Source organism: Perna viridis, chromosome 3, assembly GCF_037379345.1.
Source record: "Perna viridis isolate PV_CMFRI_1.1 ecotype Kerala chromosome 3, ASM3737934v1, whole genome shotgun sequence".
Lineage (NCBI taxonomy): Eukaryota > Metazoa > Mollusca > Bivalvia > Mytilida > Mytilidae > Perna > Perna viridis.
In genome coordinates this window covers 22,888,346-22,912,676 of record NC_142447.1, presented here as the reverse complement: position 1 = coordinate 22,912,676, position 24,331 = coordinate 22,888,346, and the positions used below count along the sequence as shown (strand labels likewise).

Below are 24,331 nucleotides of genomic sequence, written 5' to 3'. Positions count from 1 at the left end.
AATAAATTTTCTTGAAAGTTCGAGAAGTTTACACAGAAAAGCAGTTATTTAGGTTTAAGTACTACTGCTGGAAAATGGCCTTCTAATATTAAGGTCCATTCCATAAAAACGAAACATAAGTGAAGCATTCTTTTTATCATTCCTTCAGATTTGCAAGGATGGATACGCGATTCCCTGTCAAAATCTGACCTATGTTTTGTTCTGTAACGAAACTTATTGCCCGGAGAACTGTACTGACTGTGAACCTGGTTACGCTTGTAGAGGTGGTCAGAGATATGTGTGTTTGCCTGGAACCTACTCAGATGGAAGAATGGGTAAGTTTTGGATATAAGTGTAACGCATGTATACTACATCTAAGGATATTCTTTTTTTATTGACCTATGAGCAAACACAATTAATAGCATAGATTTTGAGCTTTGGGTGATTATAAGCATGAATTTTTCGTCTCGTTCCAGAGGTTTGTAGCACATGTCCAGAGGGATATTACCAAGATGAATATGGTCAGTTAGAATGTAAAAAATGTCCTGCAGGTTATTTCAGTGGCAAATCAAAGGACAGATGTAATCCTTGTGATAGAACCACTTACAGTTTAGGTATAGGAGATATCAGTTGTACAACGTGCAACAGTGCATTGGAATGTCCATGTTTGAGAAACGATACCTGCTTTGAAATGGGACAGAACAGAGCTGGTTGTATCAACACCGGATATGGTGCTTATCAGTGTTTTGGCTGTCCTCCTGGATTTACTGGTGATGGAGTTACGTGTGTGGATATAGACGAGGTATATGTTATTATTAAACGCTTGCTGTATCGTTATCAAAAAGTTTTCTCGAATAAAACAAAGTAAAGAATGGTAGGAAAATAATCTACACTTGACCTTTTAGTACAAATTTATCTCGTTTCAGAATTACTACTTATTAGATTTATAACTGTACTGCAATACCTTTGAATATGATATTTTGTTTTCCAAACTTTTTTTCTAATTCATTCATTTTAGTGTACAAGTTATAAACCATGTTGGAACACTTCAGCGTGCATTAATACTATTCCGGGTTATCAGTGTTTGGCTTGTCCCTATGGTTATATTGGGACGTACGAAGACGGTTTGGCATGGAACGATACTGTACGTGTGTTTGAAAAGAAGAACATGGAAGTATCTCAGATACAAGATCAACGTTGTGCTGATATTAATGAGTGCTTGGATAATAATGGCAGTTGTGATCGATTCTCACCCTGTGTTAACACTATGGCATGTAGTCGTATCCTCTTAATCATTGGGAGCTCGGAAATTATGTAAACAGTTTTATTTCGCGAAATCAATTAAATGAATATTTTTGCGGGTATTGGTGTTCGCGGATTTAAAATTGTGCTTTCCATAGGTTAAAAGCAATTTCTCGGGTTTTAGTTTTCGCACTTACCTAATTAACGCAAACTAATGATTAATATGTTTACAGTAACTTTTCTAAAGTTTTTGAATAATGTTAGTGGGAATTATGACAATCTTCATAAGACAAGCATGTAGGTAATCGTCTAAAAACAAGATGGCATTGTCGACTCGGCAACACAAGTTCGACTCGCAATTTGCTCTTTTTACTAGGGTTGCCAAGGGTGGTAGCAGGTCTAGGAATTTGGTCACTCCGTCCGTCTGTCTGTCTTTCCGCCCGTAACACTTCAGCTTGTCATTGCAATTCCTCTGAAACTACTTAACAGAACTTTCTGAAACTTGACATTCAGCACCTTATGTAGTTGTGCTTATTTTCAGGAAATTTTGATTCTCTAATTTTAATGGGAATACCCTTTGAATTTAGATATTAACCGAAAATAATTATGTATCAAAATGTCATTGCCACTTCTCGTGAACTACCCAACAGAATGTCAGAAAACTTGGTATGTAGCAAGACCACCATATGCTGTTGTGCTGCGTATTTAAGGACAGTTTTGATTATCTTAATTTCATGTTCCTTCGTACCGTCATTACACTTTTTTCGTCAGCTGCAGTGCGACGCAGGTCAAAACATCAGTTAATCTAGCGTGTTAAATGCTTAAATCTATTTTTTAACACTATTCACTTTTTTGCTCAATCTGTAGGCGCTAAGTTCCTAATGATGGTTTTCTTCAAAAAATCATTGAAAAGTAATTTTTCAAATCTTAACTATTTGTGTTAACTGAAATCAATCAATGTGCACATTATTTTTAGGGTAGTTTTTATTGTGGATTTTGTGCTGAGGGTTATAGTGGAAATCCTTCTATAAGCTGTTACTCAACAAATTATTGTCAAACTGGACAACATACTTGCTCTGAATATGCAACCTGTATATATCTTGGTCCAAAGGAGTATAAATGCGAAGTATGTATGATAAAGCATCTAACTTTGTTAAATGCTTCTACCGTATAAAATTGTTTCGTGGGTAAAACATTTCGGATATGTGTTGAAATAACTTCCAAATTGCATTGAATAACAAGCTGTAGTCTTATTGATATTAATATGGGAGCACATATTTCTATCCTATCGTTAGAAAGCATTAATTTTGTTTCTTTTGAATGGTTTTAAGTTTCACGGATTCAGTACCTTAAAAAATGTACTGTAGAGAATGGACTTTGTTTACATTTCGTTTTTTCATTATGTTTTAGTGTAACATGGGGTACACTGGTTCAGGAGAGTACTGTGGATTAGATTCTGACCTTGATGGTCATCCAGATGTTACACTGCATTGCACAGAATGGCGATGCTTCGGGGTAAATTATAGAAATTTTTATTATGATCTAAAAATTTATAAGTCAATTTTTTTATAAATCACAAAATATTTTTATTTTTTCATAATATCTTTACTTATTTGTTTGTTTGTTTGTTATTTGTTGTTGTTGTTGTTTAATTGTTGTTTGTTTTTGTTTTTGTTTGTTTTTTTTCTTATTCGAGGTATTTATTATATCATTATTCATTGTACAGGATAATTGTCGCTCCACACCAAACTGTGGGCAGGAGGATGCAGATGGCGATAGAATTGGTGATGATTGTGATGCAGATTCTGATAATGATGGCACTATTGATAAATTGGTATTTGATACATTGTTTTGCACTACGTATATAATATAATCTTAAATGTTATCATTTTCTAGAAGTTATTGTATTATGAGACATTTGCCAAACGTACGTCTTGCGTACTTAATTGCATATGTACTTGCTATGTTTTCTAGTTAAAAAAAACATTGTTATTCCTCTAAATTTTGTTCCACCGGTAAGAACAAAATGTATCAGCAAAGAATGAAAGATATCGATAATAAAATATGCCTTCTATAGGATATAGTAATGAACTTCTTTAAAACCATTTTTTACAAGCTTGGGCAGTCTGCGTTTTCTGCTTTTTTAAGACCGCTTTTTCTTACTGGATACAATACATTTATAATATAATTGAACACTGCTTGCTTCCGTCAGTGTATCTTGCTTTGTGTGAGTTTTATAGCTGTTTGTTTTGATTTATGTCCATTTAATATATAGGATAACTGTCCATTTATTCATAACTGGGATAGAACTGACTCGGACAATGACACAGTTGGAGATGCCTGTGATAACTGTCCATCTGATCATAACACTGATCAAACAGATACAGATAATGATGGAATAGGGGATGGCTGTGATAAGGATGATGACAATGATGGTATAATGTTACTTGTTAAATAGGAGATTGTATCAAACAAAATAAAAAACAACTTATTAAACATTTTGAAAGACTGACATAGTTACCAAAAATAACTTATAATTAAAGCCTACGCGTTAGTACTATGCTACCTACCATTTTTATGTAATTAGTGGCTAGATTTAAATTAGTCAGTACCTTTATCCCGCTGCATTTGTTGCGCCAGTCAGGAATTACTGTCCTCTGTATGTCTTGTTTCGTTTTGTTATGATGCTGAAGTACATATGGGCATCAACATGACTTCAATGTACCTGTGTATAATGCTGTTTTAAAGGACCAGCTGCAGTCTGTCCTATTGTGTGAGGGTTTTTTGTCGTTCATGGAAGACCCATGGGTGACCTTGAGCTGACATTTTTCATTCCGGTGGGGTTGTTGTCTCTTTTGGCATATTCACCATATCTCTCACGTTTTACCAATTAACGCCCTTGCGCAGATGTTTACAAACATCTTGAAAATTGGTTTGTATACTTTATTTGTGCACGTTATTTCAGCTATCGTCGAATATCGGCAAAAAATACAGAAATTTCAGAAGGATATCTATAGGACATAAACATCAAAGTTCATCGCTAAAGCGTGAAAAAAAATCAGAAAAGACAGCTCACTCACATAATATAGGCAACTGTTATTAAAAAAGAAAAACGAAAGAGCATAAAAATGAAAGTAATATGAAACCCCGTAAAAAGAGCTATTAGACACTATTTTCTTACTCTCTACAAATACAGTCGGAACATAAGAATAAAGACAGTGAAGAGGCATTATACAGATGCTCCGGTATGATAATCATGTCTTGTCAATGGTATCCGTCGAAAATGAGAGAAAATCTGTTAGCGTCAGGTTCACATTTGTCATAAGGTTTCGCTTTAAACCTATGTATAGGCAACAATGTATAAGGAAATCGCTGTGATTCAGTCTCCTTAATTTGAAGTTCATTTGGCTACATCTAAAGTAAATATTCAAAATCTTTATAGTTCCATGTCATAGCGTCTGTTTTGGTTTGTTCTTGTTGGTCAATAATAACAAAAAAACTAATATTATGCTTAAATTCAAGTATAAATTAATTTAAGGTCATGATGACGGAAGTGACAATTGTCCTTTAGTGAACAACCCATCCCAGATTAATACAGACAATGACGGTATTGGAGATGCGTGTGATAACTGTATTTATATTGCAAATGTTGATCAGTCTGATGACAACCAGAACGGATATGGCGATAGCTGTGACAATAATAAAGATAAGTAAGACATATTCAAGGATAGACTTTTCAAGTCATTCATTCATTATATCAGTCTGGTCTTTTCCCCTTGGTAACATTTTTTTGATTAAGTTTGAATCTCGGTTTCCTTGATTACTCTTTCAGGCTATAACCATCAATAATTTTTCAGTCGATAAAATCATGATATAAATGGATAAAAAGTATCATTAAAAATGACCAAAAATATTTTCAAAAATTAAACAAACATTTTTATTTTTATATCATGTTAAGAAAAACAATCGTAAAATAAGAAAAAAGAAGAAATGATTATGCTTATAAATGTCTTAGTGTTACTTAGCGTTTAATACATTTTAAAATGTTTTAGGGACGGCGATAGCGTGTTAGATTTAAACGACAACTGCATTGAGGTATCGAACAGTGACCAATCAGACAGTGACGGGGATGAACTAGGTGTGTAAACAGTGATATTAATATAGGAATACAATCATAAATATAAACAAAGAAGTAGAAAATAAGAAAGAATATAATAATTGTTAATTCAAAATCTAAAGCATTCGGGTTTTTTTATATAAACTTTTTATGCATCAAAACGGAAATACACTGAAAACTCCATTAAGAGATATTATTGACTACAAGTATAAGTGCAGTACGCGGATAGGAAAATGAGGGATCATTATAAACAAAGACATTAAATGTTGAAAATAATTGGAAATCCCTACTGGCATATGAGTTATATATGGCAATCAATTGACCGGTGGGTTTACCCCAAAAACATTTAGACGTAGCTGAGATCTACTTACTTTTTAAGGCGACCAACCGGCCTTTATATTGCCATTTGATCTGAAGTATACTGAACAATTTGCTTAATTGTACCTTCAACTGTAGTTGATAGAGTTTTCATGTGATAGAAAAAAATCATGATGTTACTTCTATATTTGAAAGCGAGGCGGTCAGTATTATTTCCAAGCAGTCCATATAACGCCTGGTATTATTTCAGGAGATGCTTGTGACGGTGACATAGACGGTGATGGTGTAAATAATGATGACGACAATTGTCCATACCTCTATAACCCCCTTCAAAAAGATATTAATGGTTTGTTTTCTAAGCTTAACAGTAACGTCTTCCATTGCATTCTGTTCTAATGTGCTGATGAAAGGTTACTCCTTGACAAAAGTGAACAACATTCCAGTATTTGCGATATTAATACGATTTATATTTTGATTAATAGCAATCAAATGATATTTTAGATAATTGCACTGTGTGTTGCATTAGTTTTAGGCAAATAGAATTTTCAAAATTCTTAATTATAACATTTGTTGAACCGTGGTTTTACTGGTGTCATAATTGGTCCTGTATTGTTTACTGTTGCTCAAATATCAACACTTACACCAAGAAAGACGATAAATACAGCCCGTCACATTCAAATACTGATCAGATTTGTACTATTGCTATCATTTATCGCATTGATAAAATTATGCAAATGAAAATTCGATGAAAAATGAGTTAAACTACCCTAAACTTTACAATACAAAGAAGTATTAAATTTTAACCAAATTAATCAAAACAAATGTCAACAAGAAGACCAGAAAATCAAACACCTCTTTGGAAGCCATTTTAGAAGTAATTATGTTTGCCTGTCTTTATCTGCACATTTATTGCAGTATAAATAGAAAGAAAGACTCTGAAACATAGTTTACCTTTTCAATGCATGTATTTCCCCACTATTTCCTAGTTGTCTGTTGCGCTTGCATCATGATTTTTTGGTTAGAAATGACGGATTTCACCCTTATGTCATTAATATGTCTTCGTGTCGTTTTTTACTTTTAAGTTTATTTTGAAAGAGTGTCATCGTTCTGTTACCGTAGATTTTCAGTGCTTACTTGAAGGTGTGTTTACACTTATTGAAAACATTTTAGCGATCTCTGTAAGTATTTACTTTTATAGGGGTTATAGGATGGTGCATTTGTTCCTTTTTCTATTGTAACACAGGCGATAAAATGGGCGATGATTGTGTGCTTGATTCTGATGGAGATGGAGTGTATGATAGTAATGACACCTGTCCACAAAACAAGTACCTGTCAACAACATCGTTCTCAAATTACGATTCTATAGATCTCTATCCCGGATACAGCAATGAACCAAAATGGAAGGTAAAGGCCATTGGAAGGGAAATATATCAATTTGCTGATACCGTGAGGCCGGTTATGTTGATTGGTAGGTTACTGTAGTTGTAATTATTTCGCAATTAGTGGTTTTCAAATATTTTTGGGTGTAATGAAGTTCGTGTTATATTGAAAGTTAACCTATGCTAAACGCTATTGTATACATATAGTGTTGGTAAGTTTTTGTTCTAATTTCCTTTTCCTTTTCGGAATTTGCGATGAAAAACATTTTGAAATCCGAAGACCGACCTGTATTTTATTGTTTACCTCCGGGATCTCGAAACGCTGTATTACAATGCAGAATCTTCTATTTTTTGCTTTTCTTACATTTTGATTCATTTAAATCTAGATTTTAATCTTTTTTTTTGTATACTTACACGAAAAAATGTTTTGCTGTTAATAATGACCTCAACGCTATGTTAATGACAAATTTCCATGCATTTGAATGGTTGACGAGGACCCGTCCTCATTCGTGAAATTACGAAGTCACGTGACGGGACTTGCATACCTTATTTTGGCAATTTGTAAAAAGTGCTTCAACTTAATGTATGGAATAAAAAAGGAAAAAAATTAAACCTGATTTATTATTTACCTTTGTTGGTGTTTCTTTTTTAGAATCCTTTGAAAGTACATTTAATGATAATTAAAATCGGAGGGTTGTGTACATATATCAATAGTGCCTACATCAATTTTCTATCGTCAGGCAAACAAAGATATGGTTCCATGGTATACAGTGGTACATTTTACGTTCCATCGAAGAAGATTGAAAACTATATTGGAATTGTATTTTCCTATGTCGACAACCGAAAATTTTATCTTTTGTCTTGGAGATCAACAACTATGAATACTGAGTTCGGAGTGAATTTTAAAACAAGTCTTTCGGGACTTCAGCTTAAGGTAGTGTAAAAAATACATGTCAAGCTAAAAATGTAGCAAAATGTGAGATACATAATGTATAATTGGTAAGAAGTATGTAGACACATATTTTCATACTTAGTTTCCAAATTGAGAAGTTATGCCCTGTAATCAAATTTAATGATAACCTGATGTGAGTCAACTGATTTCATTTGTTATTCAATAGTGCTACAATGTAGTATTCTTGAAATTTCATTTCGATAATATTCTAATAAATTGAAACTCCTGTCTGTTATTATTGGTTTTATTGTTAGTCCCAGTGTTCTTATTAAAAGGTTGTCAACTCAATCACTGGACCTGGACAATCACTTACAGAAGCTTTATGGCAAAGTAGTACAACACAAAACCAGGCAACAGTACTGTGGCATGATGATAACATGACACGATGGAGCAACTATACATCATACAAATGGTTCTTAAGGCACTATGCAACTTTGAACAAAATAAGGTGCATTGAAATTTTGTTTTGTTTTATCAATGGTCAGATGTTATGGATTTTTAGTTTTTTACAATATAACATTAAAACTACACTGAACAATAAAGAATCCGAGCGCAGTTATGTTAAAATATAATAACAAACAAAGGCTTATTAAATAATGCATACGGAAAACACAATGATGATTTACATTTCTTCAGTTTCGTGAGAATTGTTATCGATTAACGTTAATGACGTTACAATGTCAATATTAACATATTTTGTACGAGATGTAACCAACCAGAAGGCTTTACACACATCAAATCATTTTATTTTCTGTTAATAGATTTCAACTTTTTGACGCTAGTTCTGCTTTTATAGACAGTGGAGATTTATATGATAGTAGTTATACTGGAGGTCGTGTCGGAGTGTATCAGTTTGGTCAGGAAACGGTCTTATGGTCAGACCTTAAAGTTCAGTGTTTGTTGAGAAATCAAGCACTGTATCTAGATGGTCTCGATGACTTCGTAGAACTGACAAATGTATCGTCATTGAATATTCAAGACAGGTATTAAATGCAAATTGTAACGTCCCATGACATTTAAGTACCATTTTGTGTAAGAAACACACACATAGTTTTTCTCAAGTTAGTATTTTGTTTTGTTTTTTGTTTTTTGTTGTTTTTTTGTTGTTGTTGTTTTTGTTTTTGTTTGTTGTTTTTTTTCTGTTTGCGTCAAATATTCTCAATACTTCTATAAAACAACTGAAAAGTTATCTATAGCTATCCTGAAGCATATGCGGCGTAGAATTTTTTGACTGCTTACATAGGGAAAAAGTGTGGGAAATTATCCCGCCATTTTATATAGTGTATTTCAACTAAACTTGATCAATCACAATATCTAATATCGCAAACATAAATGATTTGATGGATATTTCGGAAGGTATACGATATAATACTTGGATAATGCAAAATTAAATCTGCGTGTTTTGCTTCATGTGCCACACCTTATACTCATTTCTTTTCGATAAATAAGTGATATATTGTTTTGGCTTTGCTTTTGATCAAAATAGATAATAAAATGACTGTTGTTGTCTACTTACACCTGAAGAATAAAGGAATTAAGTGAGTTGAGTGAGTTACAAATTCGTTGAAAATTATTTTCAAATCTACATTAAAAAAAAACCTTAAAAGTTCGCAAAATATTTTTAAAAAAAGCAAAGCCTTGATACCTGTTTTTTTTTAAATATATTAACAATTCAGTTCAGGTTTATGTAGTTTATCTATCATATTGTAATTGCACATATTTATTGTAACAAAATCCTACGGAACTACGATGTCGTTTATAGCTTCACAATTAGCATTTGGGTCAAGATTAGCACGGATTCCTTGTCAAAAGGTGTTATGCCTGTAGTATGCACAAAGGATCATTTGATATGCCTATGGATTGATAATGGTGGGGTCTATGCCTCCTACGGTAACAGTACTATCAATTCCAGCTCACCTATAGCTATGGACGAATGGTTTAATATCTTATATATTTACGACGAATCTGGTAAGCAGGCTTTAGATATTGATATTAGATATTGTTCTGTTTGAAATACTGATATTTTATGGTCGTATAAACATGGGACTTCAATAATGCAGCTCCTTTAACATGCTCGATCTCTATCATCTAAACTTATCGGTGTTGAATTTGGCTTCGGTTTCGCTGTCTTGTTTGGGAGTTATGTACTTCTTGTTTAACATTTTACTTCTGAACATTGATTTGCCTACGTTATTGGTTCTAATGCTGCTGGTTAGAGATTACTCCTTGAAAAATGTGAACAGCATACCAAAGTTTGAATTTATGGGATTGGAACTTTTGAATTTGGTATTAAAAATTCAAAGACAAATACTTATACCGTATTATCTTTTGCATAGCAACAAATCTCTTAAATTATTCAATGCTGTCTATATTTAAAAAACGATTGATACATTTCACAGGGCAGCAAGATCTAAAGTTTTAAAAAAAGTAATTAGGTGTTATTTGTGTTAAATAATTTACATATTGTTTTCATCGTCTTTATAATGTGAAGTTCATAAACGAAATTACTTAAGTCGCAAACAAATAAATGTTAAAATTTATGCATTCATAAAATACTATTTGTATTCTGTATTTATCATCAATATCAATACTTATTTACAAGTTCCAATAACAATCACGAACATATAAGCGACGATAACCAGTTTACAGCGATTGCTAAAACTTGAATGATAAAGCTAAAAACAAAAATAGAGACGGAAAATACGGAAAACATACAGGAATAGACAGAAATGTGATAATACAGGAACCTTGACTTACCCAAAAACTGTTGCAATTTTAGGCATGTTCTTACATTCGTTATATTTGTCTTGTTTTTTGGGTTTTTTTTCTATTTTTAGAGTACTTAATGAAACTGTACATTGATGGACAACTTTCAACCAAATTAATCATAACAGAACCTATTTATTTGGTAAATGTTTCAACTGAAACACCATATTTGATTAATTTATGTTGGGACTTATAAAATATAACATTAAGATTGGTAAATATTCAAAGCACGAATCCAAGGATAACCTTGGTTAAAGGAACGAAGAAATATAATATATGCATATATCGGATCAAATTGATACAGGGAAGATATGTAAACGTATAGAAAGGTCTGAAAAATTCCCAACGATGTTAGAACTGTCAAATTTGCGATGCAAAATTTTGGTCGTCATGTTTTTAGTTTTGAGTTATCTCACACAACTATCAATGTTAATTTCGGAAAGTAATTGTAGTTAATGACTATGAATTATCTTCCATGCAAAAACAATGAAATTTTGCAACGTCGTTTTTTTTGTGCATTTCTATAAAAATAAACAAAAAAATTGTCTTGCTGCGTAATAATATTTATTACACTGTTACCAATGTTACTCAACAGCTTTCTGCTTCTATTGAAGGGAATGCTTAGAAATTTTGGTGTTATATTGCTTTTTTTAGTTGATGCATAATGGAAATTTTTAAAACCGATTTCTCAGCTTTTATTGAAGGGAATGCTAAGATATTTAGTACACCGCCTTTACATGCTGATTTCTACCGTGTTTCTCCTTTTCTTGTTCTTCACTTATCTAATTCTGTTTACCGCACGACCTACTAATAGTATTTTTATAGATTAATTCTTGGTTATTGTGTACATGTAGTTCTTTAGTGCACATAACTGGTTGAGTGACATATTCAAGACATGATGTAGCGTGTAACATCTTGTTTCATCTATTTTAGACCAAGTCTTTTACTATGCTTTACCTTGGTGGAGATGGTTTCAACTACTTTCATGGCCTAGTAGATGAGGTAAGTACTTTATTGTTTTAGATCATTTAATTGTTTTATGAAATCGAAGGTTCATTTCGGGATAAACAGAATTCAAAACATTTATTAAGGTGTTTTTTTGCATGTAGTCATTTCCTAAGTTCTGAATTACCCAATAATGTTAACTCCCTTGTTAATAAGTATACGAACTATTAAAAATGTCTTTATTTAAACTCTTCAACTGTCCTTTATCCTCTTTTCGTTAAGATGGTGTTCTATAATGTGGCTCTAGAAACAAGTGAGATTGACGATCATGTACAACTTTCATCAATATCAAAATATCCAACATTTCATTTGTATGGGAAACTGTATTATAAAATGGATGATAATGCCGAAGGAACATACCTTAGAGACAAAGAAACACATCTAAGAGACGACGGACTTCTGAACCATCATGGGACAATATATGGGGATCCATTGTTCAAAGATGTAAGTATTATGTATGTATGGTGTAGCTTTAACGTTGTACAAAATATTTCGCCCAACCAATGACTATTAACGCGTTTATTTTCGTTGATTCTTTCTTATGAACATATTTTCAGGTATCAATGATTTTCGTGGTTTAAAGAATTTTTTAAAATCTTTTTGCCACTTCTATTTTTCCTTGCTTTTTTACCATCGCAAAAATAGTGAAAGTAAGTATGTTTACAGTCCATGTAATGACCAATTTACCTCAAATATGGCATGAAGAATACTTGATATACATGTGTTGTCACTGAAATATTGTCACAGATTTTGTTAAAATTTCACCTGTCAATTAGATCGGTAACATTATGTCTACTAAATTTCAAAGAATAGTTCTTCGAAATCAGTCAATAATATGCAGTTATTCGATAAGGTGTGCATTTATACATTTGAAGACGTTTTCTTAAGCGACTATACAAATGTATGGCATAATAGAAGAAAATTGAAATTGCGATAGAACAAATCGGCTGTGTTCCTTATTAGAACTGCCACTGCATAAGTGAAAGACAATGTGGGAGAAAAAACATGGTTATAAATGCAAGAGGTCCCTTGATCTTAACTTCCGATAAAGTATTGTATAAAATAATTGTATTTATAGTGATGACTTTCTTATTACATGCAATAACCCGTTCTTCTTGTATGTTTGAATGATTGCATATTTTGGTGGTGGTGGTGTGTGTGTTATTTATAATTAGTTTATATATTTCTTTTTACAGAGTAGTCAGGATTTTAAAAGATATCACTTGAAATATCCAAGCAGCTGAGAGACATTAGGAAAACGGAAATGTAAACAACCAAGGAAAACTAAATTCGTTTATGAAAATATTATCCACTTTAAACTTCCTTTTATTGTGAGTTTTGCCTACTTTTACTAACATTTTATGTACACATCAGTGCATTTATATTTTAGATGCCTTTAACGGTTCAAGAACTGGCCAAAACTTTCCAATTTATCTAAACTTCTCTCAAACTTTTTAATTCTACTCATGAGACTCAATTAAGCACGTACAACTTTCTACATACTCTAGTTTTTACTTAAATAAAAAGTACTAAAAGAAATTTTCAAACTGGTCTTACTCTGGACAACAAGATCGCTAAACGTAGCAGTATAACCACCCCCACTCCCACTCCCGGTTGGGGGGGCGTCGCTGCAAAATTGTGAAAACAGAACAGAATAGACGAATAGAGATACACACATTTACATATATATCATCAAGTCTAAGCAACACCCCAACTATATCGATGCAAGGTTGCAAGTTTGGTCGCGCCTTCCGCGGGATTCGAACCCCTTCTCTTCTCTGACATCTATGACAACACCCCTGCACTAGCACTAAGTCTAACGCTCTAGACCACTCGGCTAACTAGGCTATAAAAAATAGTTTTTGTTAACCGGGTGATACTTCCTCGTAAGTAAACCTAGAGCGCGAACATTAGCACATGATTTAACTGAATAGTGCAACCTCTGACGGTATCGGGTAAGACAGTAGAGGATCTGCAACATTATACAAATACATATATAGTGGACAAATATTCGAGACTGACAAAAATAAATTAAGGTTACGAAAGATCACCATTAAACAAACGCCATTTTTTTAGAATTTAATCTTGAACTTGATATCAAACGGCAAAGGGCCAGAAATTTACTTGTAAATTTCAAAAGAAATAAAATGAATATCTCAACTAGGTATTGTGCCTAACAATCCTAAAAATTTGAACAAAGTCAGGAGAGTTGTGTTAAAATATGACACTATAGTGCAGAAAAAACAATATAAGTCTCATAACTCTTGTTAAATTTGTCCAATCCAAAATGGCAGTGCTGTATGATGAACTATGTATTTTGGCCTAACGATCCTACAAACTTTGAACGAAATCTTGCGTCCACATGATAAGTATGACGGATAGTACATGTAAACCCCAAGTTTTTTTTTCTTTATGGTTTGTTTCTTTTTTTTTTTTTTTTTTTTTTTTTAATTTATTGCAGAAATATAATTTGGTCTAATTTTATTTTATTTTATTTTATTTTTTTTTTTGGTTTATTAATGTAAACATGCATGATGTTCATGTATATCCAGTTTTACTGTATATTTTACAACAAGTTTCTACAATACAATATCGTCTACTATAAATTAAGTATTTACATCCTGACTATGTTGATTGAATATAGCTCATATTTTCTATACGGTCGGGAATCAGCACATGGCAATGACATTAAAAAGTCTTATGCCTTGAATTGTAATTGCAGTATGCAAAAAACACTTATATGTCTAGTTTTCTTTATCTGGTCATAGTTTCCGTTTGGTCGAATTACAACACAAACACTGTCAACGTTTCTGTACTTGCATTTTTATCTAATGGCGATGATAGGCTAAAAACCACTAATTCCACTTTCCATAGGCTTCTATGCTAATTTCACAATATTCAATGGCTTCTCTGGACTTTACCTTAACTTTAACCTGCAGAGGACTATATATCAGCATGATTCTACATATGTCAGCTCACAATCCTCAGAATGGCATGTGGGGTTAGCAGACTTGCAGTGCAGTACTGGTCACCGGAAGTGAAAGGTCTATAAATAGCATGGGAAATCCCAGTGTTTTCACAAGATAGGGGTATACTTAAAAATCATTATGGAGATTAGGCTTCACATCACAAGAAGCAAAATGCACCTATAAAATGTACAGAAATGTTTTTCCTTTCAGAAACCGTTTAAATTTTTTAAATAAGATGAGAACTTTTTTCACAGCACTATGAGGAACAGGGGTAATTTCTGCGTAGGACTATTTTTGCGTACGTTCCAAATGCTCATTGGTTGAATTGGTGGTCTGTAACCTGATAGGTATTTAAATCTCGAGGTTAACATAAAGAATTAAAGGCGGAAAATTACTACAGAAAATAATCATGCAAATTTACCACATGAAAGATACAATTATAGCAGCTACAAGGAATAATTTATATCAAAGTTAATGGGGTATTGTCATTTAAAGTTTTTTTGTCATTTTTAATTAATCGAAGACAAATCTAATATAAATTACCATTTTGCGACATCTTATACGTGTTTTAAATTTGAAAGAACATATTTTAACAATGTTTCCACTACATTTAGATCTGCATATTTTAAAATACATGGCAATCAAGAAACGGTACCATCCTTTACAACTACGTTTGTTAACTATCTTGAAAATTCAATGCGTCGTACATTCTAAATGCGCATGACCTTAAATCTGCGGAACTCATTTACTTACTGTACATACATACTTGTGGAAACCGTGTTGAAGTGCTTCGTTGTAATATGGCCACGACTTTAAATTTAAGGCAACAATGAACCAAACAAAAATTAATTGGAACCCAAAATACTGTAAAACATTGTAATTTAATACTAATTATTTTTGTGAAAGGAAAAATAGTTCCAAGATGTTCACTCTAAACTTTTCAATTGGATGTTAAGCTCATACAACCAATAAGGGGGTTGGCATAAAAAAGAATTGTGCGAAGAGGTATCTATCAAGTGTCAAAATATAACCTTATGTCATTTCGTGTAAATCAAACAAGCCGTGTTGAAGTTGTTGCCTTTTTCGACGTTTTTTCGCCATTTTTTAATGTTATCACTTCCAAAAATCTTCTCTTCCGACACTACCAGACCAATTAAAACCAAATTTGGCAAGAATGCTCCCCAGGGTTTTCTGCCTTCAACTGATGTGCCCATTTTTTATATTCGTCGAAGACATTAGGTCAAGCCAAATTCTAACATGGGGTTGAAGTGTTCAGCTTCATGAGATCAATATGTGGTCACGTGGTGTAAATCTTTTAAGCTATGTAAACAATATACATACTCTTTTGTAGTAAATTACAAATATAATTTTTAAATACACATCCTCAGCTTTATTTTGAATACGTTTGATCAACATATCGTACATCATGCACTTTCAATGCATTGATCTACGTTCAGTGTGTTTTGAAACTATACAGGGGGAGGGAGTGGTCATTTGACCCAGAAGTGGTAAGTGAGACCTATGCCATGTTGGAGGTGCCCGTTTTGACGTTTTTCTTCGCTATTTTTAATAAACTACATGACAGTTTCAATCAAAGTTGTTATAATTATTACTTTGTGTGTCTTGCCTAAAATGATGATTTGGATTTCTTATCTGTGTAAAAAACATGGTCCCTGTTACCAAAGATAGACCATTGGGATCATACATCAGTTTTTCGAATATGTTTCCTAAACTGTTTGGTTTAACTAAATTGTGACGCCAGCAAGAGTGTTCAGCATGATGAGACCTTCTGTGGTTAAATTTTCATAATAATCTATGAAGCCATGTTGGAGCTGTTGCCCTTTTTCAACGTTGTTTTTCTGTTTTTAATGTTATTTCTCCTCAGAAATTACCTGACAAAATTGAATGAAGTCAATTAGATTGTTCCTTAAGTATGAGGAATAGGAATATTTATCCAAGAAAAAACATAGCTGCTTTTACAAAAAAAATAAAATGTGGCATATAAAGCCAAGTGAGGGATTCAGGCTCTATTGAGGCTCTATCTTATGAACAAAATCCCACAACTCTATATCATAAAACATAACAATGTTACAAGCATTATACCCAAGCTTTAAACAATGGACCAGTATATGTAAAGCATACCTAATTACAGAAAATAGAATATATCAGGTGCAGATTCCAAGGAGGTGGACTCAGCACTCAACAAACATGGAATTTTATTTTGTATGTCTAAAATTTACCCCCAAGAAATTTTCTTGGCACGCTTCACTCTTCCTGAAATTATTTAAGCCCACTACCCTAAATTCCTGGATCCACCCATGATTGGAGTTGGACCCTTATTATGCATTTAATTTTTTGCAAAGAATAGGAGAATAGTGACAAATAAACATCAAAGCAAGTACTGTATGTGTATAATGGTAATGGTTACCATTTATTTCTTCTCTTTAAACAATATCAAGTTCAATAAAATATTCATGTACATCAATCCTGTTTAATTACACATTCAATTAACATACATGCACATCTTTACTTAATTAGTTGAAATGACGAATTTAAATTTTAAGCTTTTTTAATTCATTTTAATATGTACATGTAACAAATCAGTGATAAATATACATGTGTGTATATAATAGGTTAACTGTTTTAGGAATCTTTAACGTTTGCAATTCAGCATTTTTGTCTTTAAGCCATATAAAAAGAAGATGTGTGTTTCCTATTAATCTCTTGGTTAAAAAAGTGTACCCTAAAGTTAGTTTTGTCCTTTTTCGATGACACTGTATAAGTTAGAATGTTTCTCCCATAGATTCAATTTAAAAAAAATATCCATACCTACCCCATTTTTTAAAAAAGTAATAGAATACACACATATCACTTTTTTGGCATCTAATTGTAGACTCACTAAAGCCCCTGACTAGAATTGCATAATGGTAATTGAATAAATTGTGTATTTACTTAAATTAGCAACTTTTTACTGATCAAGGTATATGAACATCACAATCTCAAACATAACATACATGACACATTTTCTAACATACATCATTATTTCAGTATACCTGACACAATCTTGTTCTTCACAAAATCGTATCATGATCACAGTGTACATGATACATTAGTAACGTACATTTACATCATGTGTAATATTATATGGTTACATGACCACAATGTACATGACAGTAAAAACAATGCTGACAATTATTGAATAAAGTATCAAGATTTGAATACCCCTACAATAGCAGGTCTTAGTGTTCTTTCCTTTAGTTTGTAACCAATTTTATTGATTACAGCAACATTAGAGTTTGCATCTTTGTCTTCTGTTGGAACTTGAAACATGGCTTCATGTATAAATGGGTCAAACTTGTCTCCTACTTGTGGATTGATTTTTTCCAAACCATGTTTAACAAAAACTTTTTGTAGTTGTGCTTCAGTCATTGTAAGTCCTTCAAACAAATTCTTCAGATGAATATTTCCAGTAAGTTGTTCTTTAGGGACAGAGTCCACGGCTGCATTTAAAACATCTGCAACCTCCAGCAAATCTTTACAGAACCCTTGTATACCAAACTGTTTGGCATCATTAATCTGTTTGGTCATTCGTGTTCTTACATTTTCTGTTTCTGCTATGGCTCTTATATATTTGTCCTGAAAGCAAATGACCTAAACATGTAATAATGAAAACATATATATTGTACTTGTGAAAAAATGGCTTCATCGATTTTCCTACTGTTTTGGGGAAAGGGCCATGAGAAAAAGAGCAAGAAAATGAAAACTTTGGTGAATAAGCTATATACATAAGGGCAAAAATTACTTTTACAGTATTTTAAAAATAATTTCTAATAAAAAAATCTTCATGAGGACCATTACAGTTTCCAATTGTTTTGAAGTCCACAAGGACTACAAATTTGATACAGTACAGTGGAGAGAGATTCTGTATATCTTCCTAATATCACGCTTAATCATGAACAAATTTTGAGACAATATATCAAAAAAAAATATTGTTATGGAAATTCTTGATAATATGCAAGTCTCCATGTAATAACCTGCATAATAATCCTGACCATGTGCACACCCCAATATATATATACATGTACAATATTAATTATGAAGATCAAACAATTAAAAAGGTTTAATGAGAATTCAACCATGGATTTTCACAATAAACAATATGGGGCAGACAATATGCAAATTGCAGTTTTTCTTTTCAGTAACTTTGTGATAATTATACTATTTTCACATTTACATGAATCTGCACAAGTAATCAAAAGCAGTTTCATTACTTGTTGTCAACAGCTGCCTGTATCATCAATAGTTGATATGTACTTGAAGTTGTTGACTTAAAGTAATGAATTTGAAACAATATTAATATGAACTCTGCATTGCCTGCTCTTCTGCCAGAAGCAAAAATTGCTCACCTGGTATGTAAGGCAGTGTTCTCCCCTAAAGCACAGCGCTATTGAGTTTGAGGGCTGCATTATAAAGTTTAATAGGATTAAAAAATCATAAAAAATAATTAGCTCTTGCAACTGATAGCAGTTAACATTTTATGGTCTGTAGATCAACGCATGACCTCAAAGGTGTCTGAAGCCAATCATAATTATGACAATGGCAAGAACATTTTATCTGTTGCCCCACAAAGGCCACAAATTAATTTTAAGGAAGGTGTCAATTGGATACAAATATCTTACACTGAACTAATCAAAACTGACTATGGTCAAAAGTAACTCAACCCTGGCAAAAAGCATGAGGCTATTTATAAATGCAAAGTTGAATGTTGCACAATCATAAGATGTTATCAACAATAAAAAGCTGATTTACCTTATAAAAGAACTTATCAAATCCCCAAACAATATTTATTCCATCAACTACTTCCTAAAAACTTTGAAAAGAAAAAGGAAATAGCCATCTTTTATTTACACATGTTGCTAGGTATCATATGGTTTTGGTGGGGGAAATCAGTTACGAAATAGATGGTAAAATTCTCCGAGTCTAAAAATAGTACCACTGGTGTGAAGAACAAATATGGACTTAAGTCATAATGTGGGGGTTTCTGACATGAACAAACTTCATTTTAATAAAATTGTATTTAAAAAAGACAAACAAAACAAAACAACTAGTGTGTCAACTATAAATAACAAGATTTATGTCTTTTCCTGACAACTATGAACTCCACACTACTGTATTCCTAACAATTTTTGGCATCATGTATTTAAAGACCAGAGTAGTCTATTACATGTACATGTACCAGATTAGATAATTCTAATTCTATAAATATATTGAAAAATACAAAGACTATAAAAAGAGTTCAATAGAGAATGCTCTTAAGATCAAATGAATATCAGATTCAAATGAGTCATTGTGGCCCCAAAACTAATTAAAAATTGTAATTTTCAATGGGTCTGTGGTCAGCAAAATATTGCAGATAAAATATCAATGATGAACTCTGAGTGTGTATGAATTAGAGAAAATGTTTATGAAGAATTACTTATCATAATTTGATAGAATATCTTTTTAATTTTTGTGTCAAATATAAAAAGAAGAAGAAAATACAGTATTAAAGTTATCATTACTGCAATTGAAGAAAAAAGGTAAAATGTTTACCTATAAATAATTTATATAAACATAAACAGCAATTTACATTTCAAATACACAGATCACTTTTTAAATAGCACATTAAATACGAAGTGACTTTTTACGACACAGGACCTATTTGTGTCATGTCACGCCCCATGAATACAGCGCTTTCCAAAAATCCTAGAGAGAACAATGCAAAAGCAAAAACTCTAACAAGAAACTAGAATAAGTCTTACAACTTCAACCAAATGGATAATTTAGTAGGCTTTATCAAAAGAATCATTTTATCAATTGAAAGTTTCTTACTATCTATTATAATTTTCAAGATATTGACTTAAAAACAGCAAAAAACTCATTTTTTTGCCTTTCAAGGGCAATAATTCTAACATAACGACATCTTATAACTTTGTCCCAATGAAGATTTTGGTAGGCTTTATCATAAAGATTATTGCATAAATTCAAAGTTTCTTTCTGTCTACATGTATTATGGTTTTTAAGACACTGGCTAATAAAATGCTTTGAAGGGAGCAGCTTGATATGAGTCAGAGAATGACCTCTGAAGTGTTAGCTCTGAATTTTGATTGCAATTATATATTTGACACAGGAATAGAATTTGACCAGAATCACAGTGGCCCTTTTTTTGGCCCTCTAAGTCACAACAACAACATTCAATCCCATCAACCCTTTTGTGGTATGGTAACTTGTATTACAATTGCAAAGGGATCCATTCACTAATAGTCAAATTATTATCCTGAGGTCATGAAAATGCTTGTTTCTGGTCCTTAATTCTTTGAGGTTGTATAAAAAGTTTGAAAAAGATCCTTTGATAACTTCTAGAGTTATCATCTAGGGACAGACAGACACTCAACTACAACATTTCAAAGAGGTACCTTGCCATTTCATGTGGCAGAGTATAAAAAGTAAATTAAAAAAAATCAAAGCTTAACCCAGACTTTTCAATCAAAAACCTAAAGGGGGCACTTTTGATTCAAGTTAATCACTGACAAACAAGAACATTTATTTTCATGCATGGAGAAACATCATTAAGAAACAAAATCATTTGTTGTCATGCAATCTAAAATTAATCATCAAGTTTCTTCAATTTAAGTTGCATGTAAGTGGTAACATGTAGGTTTGGTATAGACCTATCAATAACAATGGTAATGTATTCTTTAATGTATAAACTAAAGTCTAATGAAACTGAGAGCTTTAAATGGATGAATCAAATTGAATAATACTTAATGAAACTGGCTTGAGAGATGTGTTCTTAAATCAAGATGGTCAGTCTAACTAAAATTTTACAATAAGTGGTTTAGTAACATAAATAATTCTTCAAGAGGACAAATTAATGGTCTATTAAAATCAGAATTTTCATTTGAAAAATATCTTATACATATATCATATTTTATTTATATGCAATAATAGTGTAGTAACAGAATTCAGGAGTAAACTTATTCCCAACTATTATAAACAGTATCCATGAATGGATATATTTACAAGACTACTTACCTACTGTCATATTGATGTTTACAAATAACTAGCTCTTTTTATAAGAAAAATCAGTCAATTATTTTAGTATGTGCATTGTCTGTCTGTTCTCACTGCCATGTATATATGTTTGACCTCATGTTAAACATGTTATTTGTCTGAGCGTTATCAATAAAAGTTTAAAAGTTTAAAAGAATAATCAAGGGAACCAAGATTCTAGCGGAAATCAAAAGGGGACAAACACCAGAGATGGAAAACAGACAAACACAACAAAGAACATAAAGTACATGTAACTAAAACAATACATGTACGTGCAAAGTAACAAAAGTATATGAGCAACTCGGACTCCACTAAAAATTAGGGGCATGGTCAAGGTGCACCGGTAAGGTAAGCATCCTCTGCTTTTCTAGAAACACTTGCTAAGCTGCTCATAAAAAAGTCAAGTCCAGGGTAGAGGAAAGAGGAAACGAAAACTATTACACATTGAAAAAATCAGTTTTCAAGGTGCAGACTGATACATTGTAACGATCCACAAAAAAAAGGTTTAGGTCTTTTTAATATCTGTAGAACCTCGTACTTTATTATCATTCCAATACCTTAAAGCTCTTCATTTCTTCAGCCAGTTTATTTTTCTCCTCAGTTAGTTTGATTTCATTTGGTGTCTGTTCTGATTGTGAATTGCCTTTGGAGTCTGTAGTAGACTCTTTTGATGCAGTTGCTTCAGATGTTTCAGAGGCTCCAGTTGCTGTAGTGGACCAAAATCTAGACTTCTGACAACTGTTAAAGATGCAAAAGATTTTATTAAACAAATCATAACCATTATGCTCAGCACCGATACAAGTCATTTCAGCAATAGTCACTTCGGCCATAGTTATCTCGGCCACAGTATATTTTGTCCACACATTTTAAAATATTGTCCTCTGTTCATATTATTACACCAATTTGTATAAAAAACTCATTTAAGTATAATAAAATGGACATAAAGTAAGAATTTATTAAATAAATGGATTTATCATAAAAAGAAAAGTGCTGTTTGTGTGTTTTTTTTTTTTTGTTTTTTTTTTTTGTAATTGTTGTATTCACTTTACATGCATGATGATTAAACTACTTGACCATTTGAATGTTCTTACATGTACTTAAATTACTACTATATTAATCCCGCCCTTCGATCACTAAAACATTGGTTATGCTATAGCATAGACCTGTAATTAAATATTATACAGTTTATTAAATGCACTGAAAACCGTACATCTGAAATCAGTTTCACCTAATTTCAGCCCCAGTCTACAGTAAAAATCCTTGAAATCATAACCCAAAAACTTTTAAAATTAACATTCAGCGTCCTCTTAAATATTTGCAAGAGGTATATTATTTTACTCCGCATATCATTCTTTACAAAGATTTACTGTTTGTATATCATCGATTGCGTAAAACACAGGACACTTTTTAACTGTAATAAAACTACTTTACCACCCAAAAAAAGATGACAATCATAAATGTATTACATAATGAAACCAATTAAATGTTAATTAACCAATGATATATTAATTGAATACATATTGAAAACCATGGCCAAAACAACTACGGCCGAGATGGACTATGGCCAAAAAGTACTGTGGCCGAAACATTCTATGGCCAAGATGACTAGAAAGCCTCAGCACTGGGATATGACTATAAAGGTACATGTAATTATGTTTCGAATAGAATAACATTGAAAAAAAATTTACAAAAAAAACTTGCGAAGTTCAGCACGATAAAACCACAGCCTTTTGATCTCTTTGTTCACTTTGGGTAAGTATAAACATAAAATAGTTTTTGATCAACTTAAACATGGCCATGGGGACTAACAAAGCTCACTATGGTCACAATATTTGGTTTGGATACAACTTTCCACACATAATTTGAAAATCAACAAGACCAAACACGGCAAAGAAAACAAAACAACATAAGTTCCATTTGTTTATACTCATCGTGTAAGGGGTGTCGGGAGAAAGAATTATCGTTGTGGAATATGATGAGCCAAAGGTTATGTAAATCGTCAAAATAGAGGACATTTCATCATTCATTAAAAGAGCGCGTATTTCGTTCATTACCGAAATTAAATGCACAAAATAGCGTTGGGGTAGTCCTAACACACACATCAAGTGGTTTACCTATTTGAAATTAGTTTTGTAGCCTCGAAATTCGACCAATTCGAAATTCTTTGAACAGTTCGGATACACATGTTCGACATGGTGGCCATTTTGAAAATAATACAAGCTCGTATTCGGAAATTAAAAAATCCGGTCTTGTTTCTATCAGTGACAGGGCTCTAGTATCCACGTGCACTAGTGCCTCTCTTGATTCTTAGTATTGAATTAGTTAGATTTTGTGAATTTCCGATTTCTCATTTTATGGTTAAAAACGGGGGCCGCTGGGATTCTTTACCCCACGCTATTCAGACATTTTGCTTTTGAAAAAATATAGACCTTTTCCGAAATTTTGTCCGAAAAAAAGAGACCTAGTCCCATGTACATAAAGAGTGTTTCCTTTATTATGATACACTAATACA

At 32.3% G+C, this 24,331-nt stretch overlaps 2 protein-coding genes across 5 annotated transcripts in view; one reads left to right on the top strand and one right to left on the bottom strand.

Moving 5' to 3' along the window:
- LOC148621482 (uncharacterized) overlaps positions 1–13,126 on the top strand; it is a 62,809-nt gene extending 49,683 nt beyond the window's left edge. The window contains exons 41-59 of one of the 4 annotated variants that reach the window (XM_088575937.1): positions 149–314; positions 456–781; positions 998–1,249; positions 2,198–2,347; positions 2,632–2,736; positions 2,948–3,055; positions 3,497–3,656; positions 4,760–4,931; positions 5,274–5,359; positions 5,907–6,002; positions 6,900–7,124; positions 7,776–7,969; positions 8,263–8,435; positions 8,749–8,970; positions 9,750–9,955; positions 10,825–10,895; positions 11,687–11,755; positions 11,981–12,202; positions 12,955–13,126. In XM_088575937.1, the coding sequence (XP_088432063.1) occupies positions 149–314; positions 456–781; positions 998–1,249; positions 2,198–2,347; positions 2,632–2,736; positions 2,948–3,055; positions 3,497–3,656; positions 4,760–4,931; positions 5,274–5,359; positions 5,907–6,002; positions 6,900–7,124; positions 7,776–7,969; positions 8,263–8,435; positions 8,749–8,970; positions 9,750–9,955; positions 10,825–10,895; positions 11,687–11,755; positions 11,981–12,202; positions 12,955–13,002 (3,051 nt within the window). In that variant the 3' untranslated portion in view covers positions 13,003–13,126. Of the gene's footprint in view, positions 1–148; positions 315–455; positions 782–997; positions 1,250–2,197; positions 2,348–2,631; positions 2,737–2,947; positions 3,056–3,496; positions 3,657–4,759; positions 4,932–5,273; positions 5,360–5,906; positions 6,003–6,899; positions 7,125–7,775; positions 7,970–8,262; positions 8,436–8,748; positions 8,971–9,749; positions 9,956–10,824; positions 10,968–11,686; positions 11,756–11,980; positions 12,203–12,954 lie in introns of those variants that run through there. The other 3 variants (XR_015921196.1, XM_088575938.1, XM_088575940.1) reach the window with 3 other exon arrangements.
- A 4,003-nt stretch (positions 13,127–17,129) lies between these two features.
- LOC148621481 (grpE protein homolog 1, mitochondrial-like) lies at positions 17,130–24,038 on the bottom strand. Its single transcript, XM_088575941.1, has 3 exons — positions 23,934–24,038; positions 22,377–22,557; positions 17,130–18,363 (listed from the first exon to the last, which is right to left on the bottom strand). Exons 1-3 carry the CDS (start codon positions 24,020–24,022, stop codon positions 17,935–17,937), a joined length of 699 nt encoding a protein of 232 aa, XP_088432067.1. The 5' UTR covers positions 24,023–24,038; the 3' UTR covers positions 17,130–17,934.
- Between the last annotated feature and the right edge of the window lie 293 nt (positions 24,039–24,331).

Coding starts and splice junctions, on each gene's coding strand:
- LOC148621481 (XM_088575941.1), bottom strand. CDS start 24,022: ATGGCCACCATGTCGAACATGTGTATCCGAACTGTTCAAAGAATTTCG. Junction 22,558..23,933: donor ACAAAACTAATTTCAAATAG/GTAAACCACTTG, acceptor CATCTTTAACAG/TTGTCAGAAGTCTAGATTTT. Junction 18,364..22,376: donor AAGAAATGAAGAGCTTTAAG/GTATTGGAATGA, acceptor ATTTGCTTTCAG/GACAAATATATAAGAGCCAT.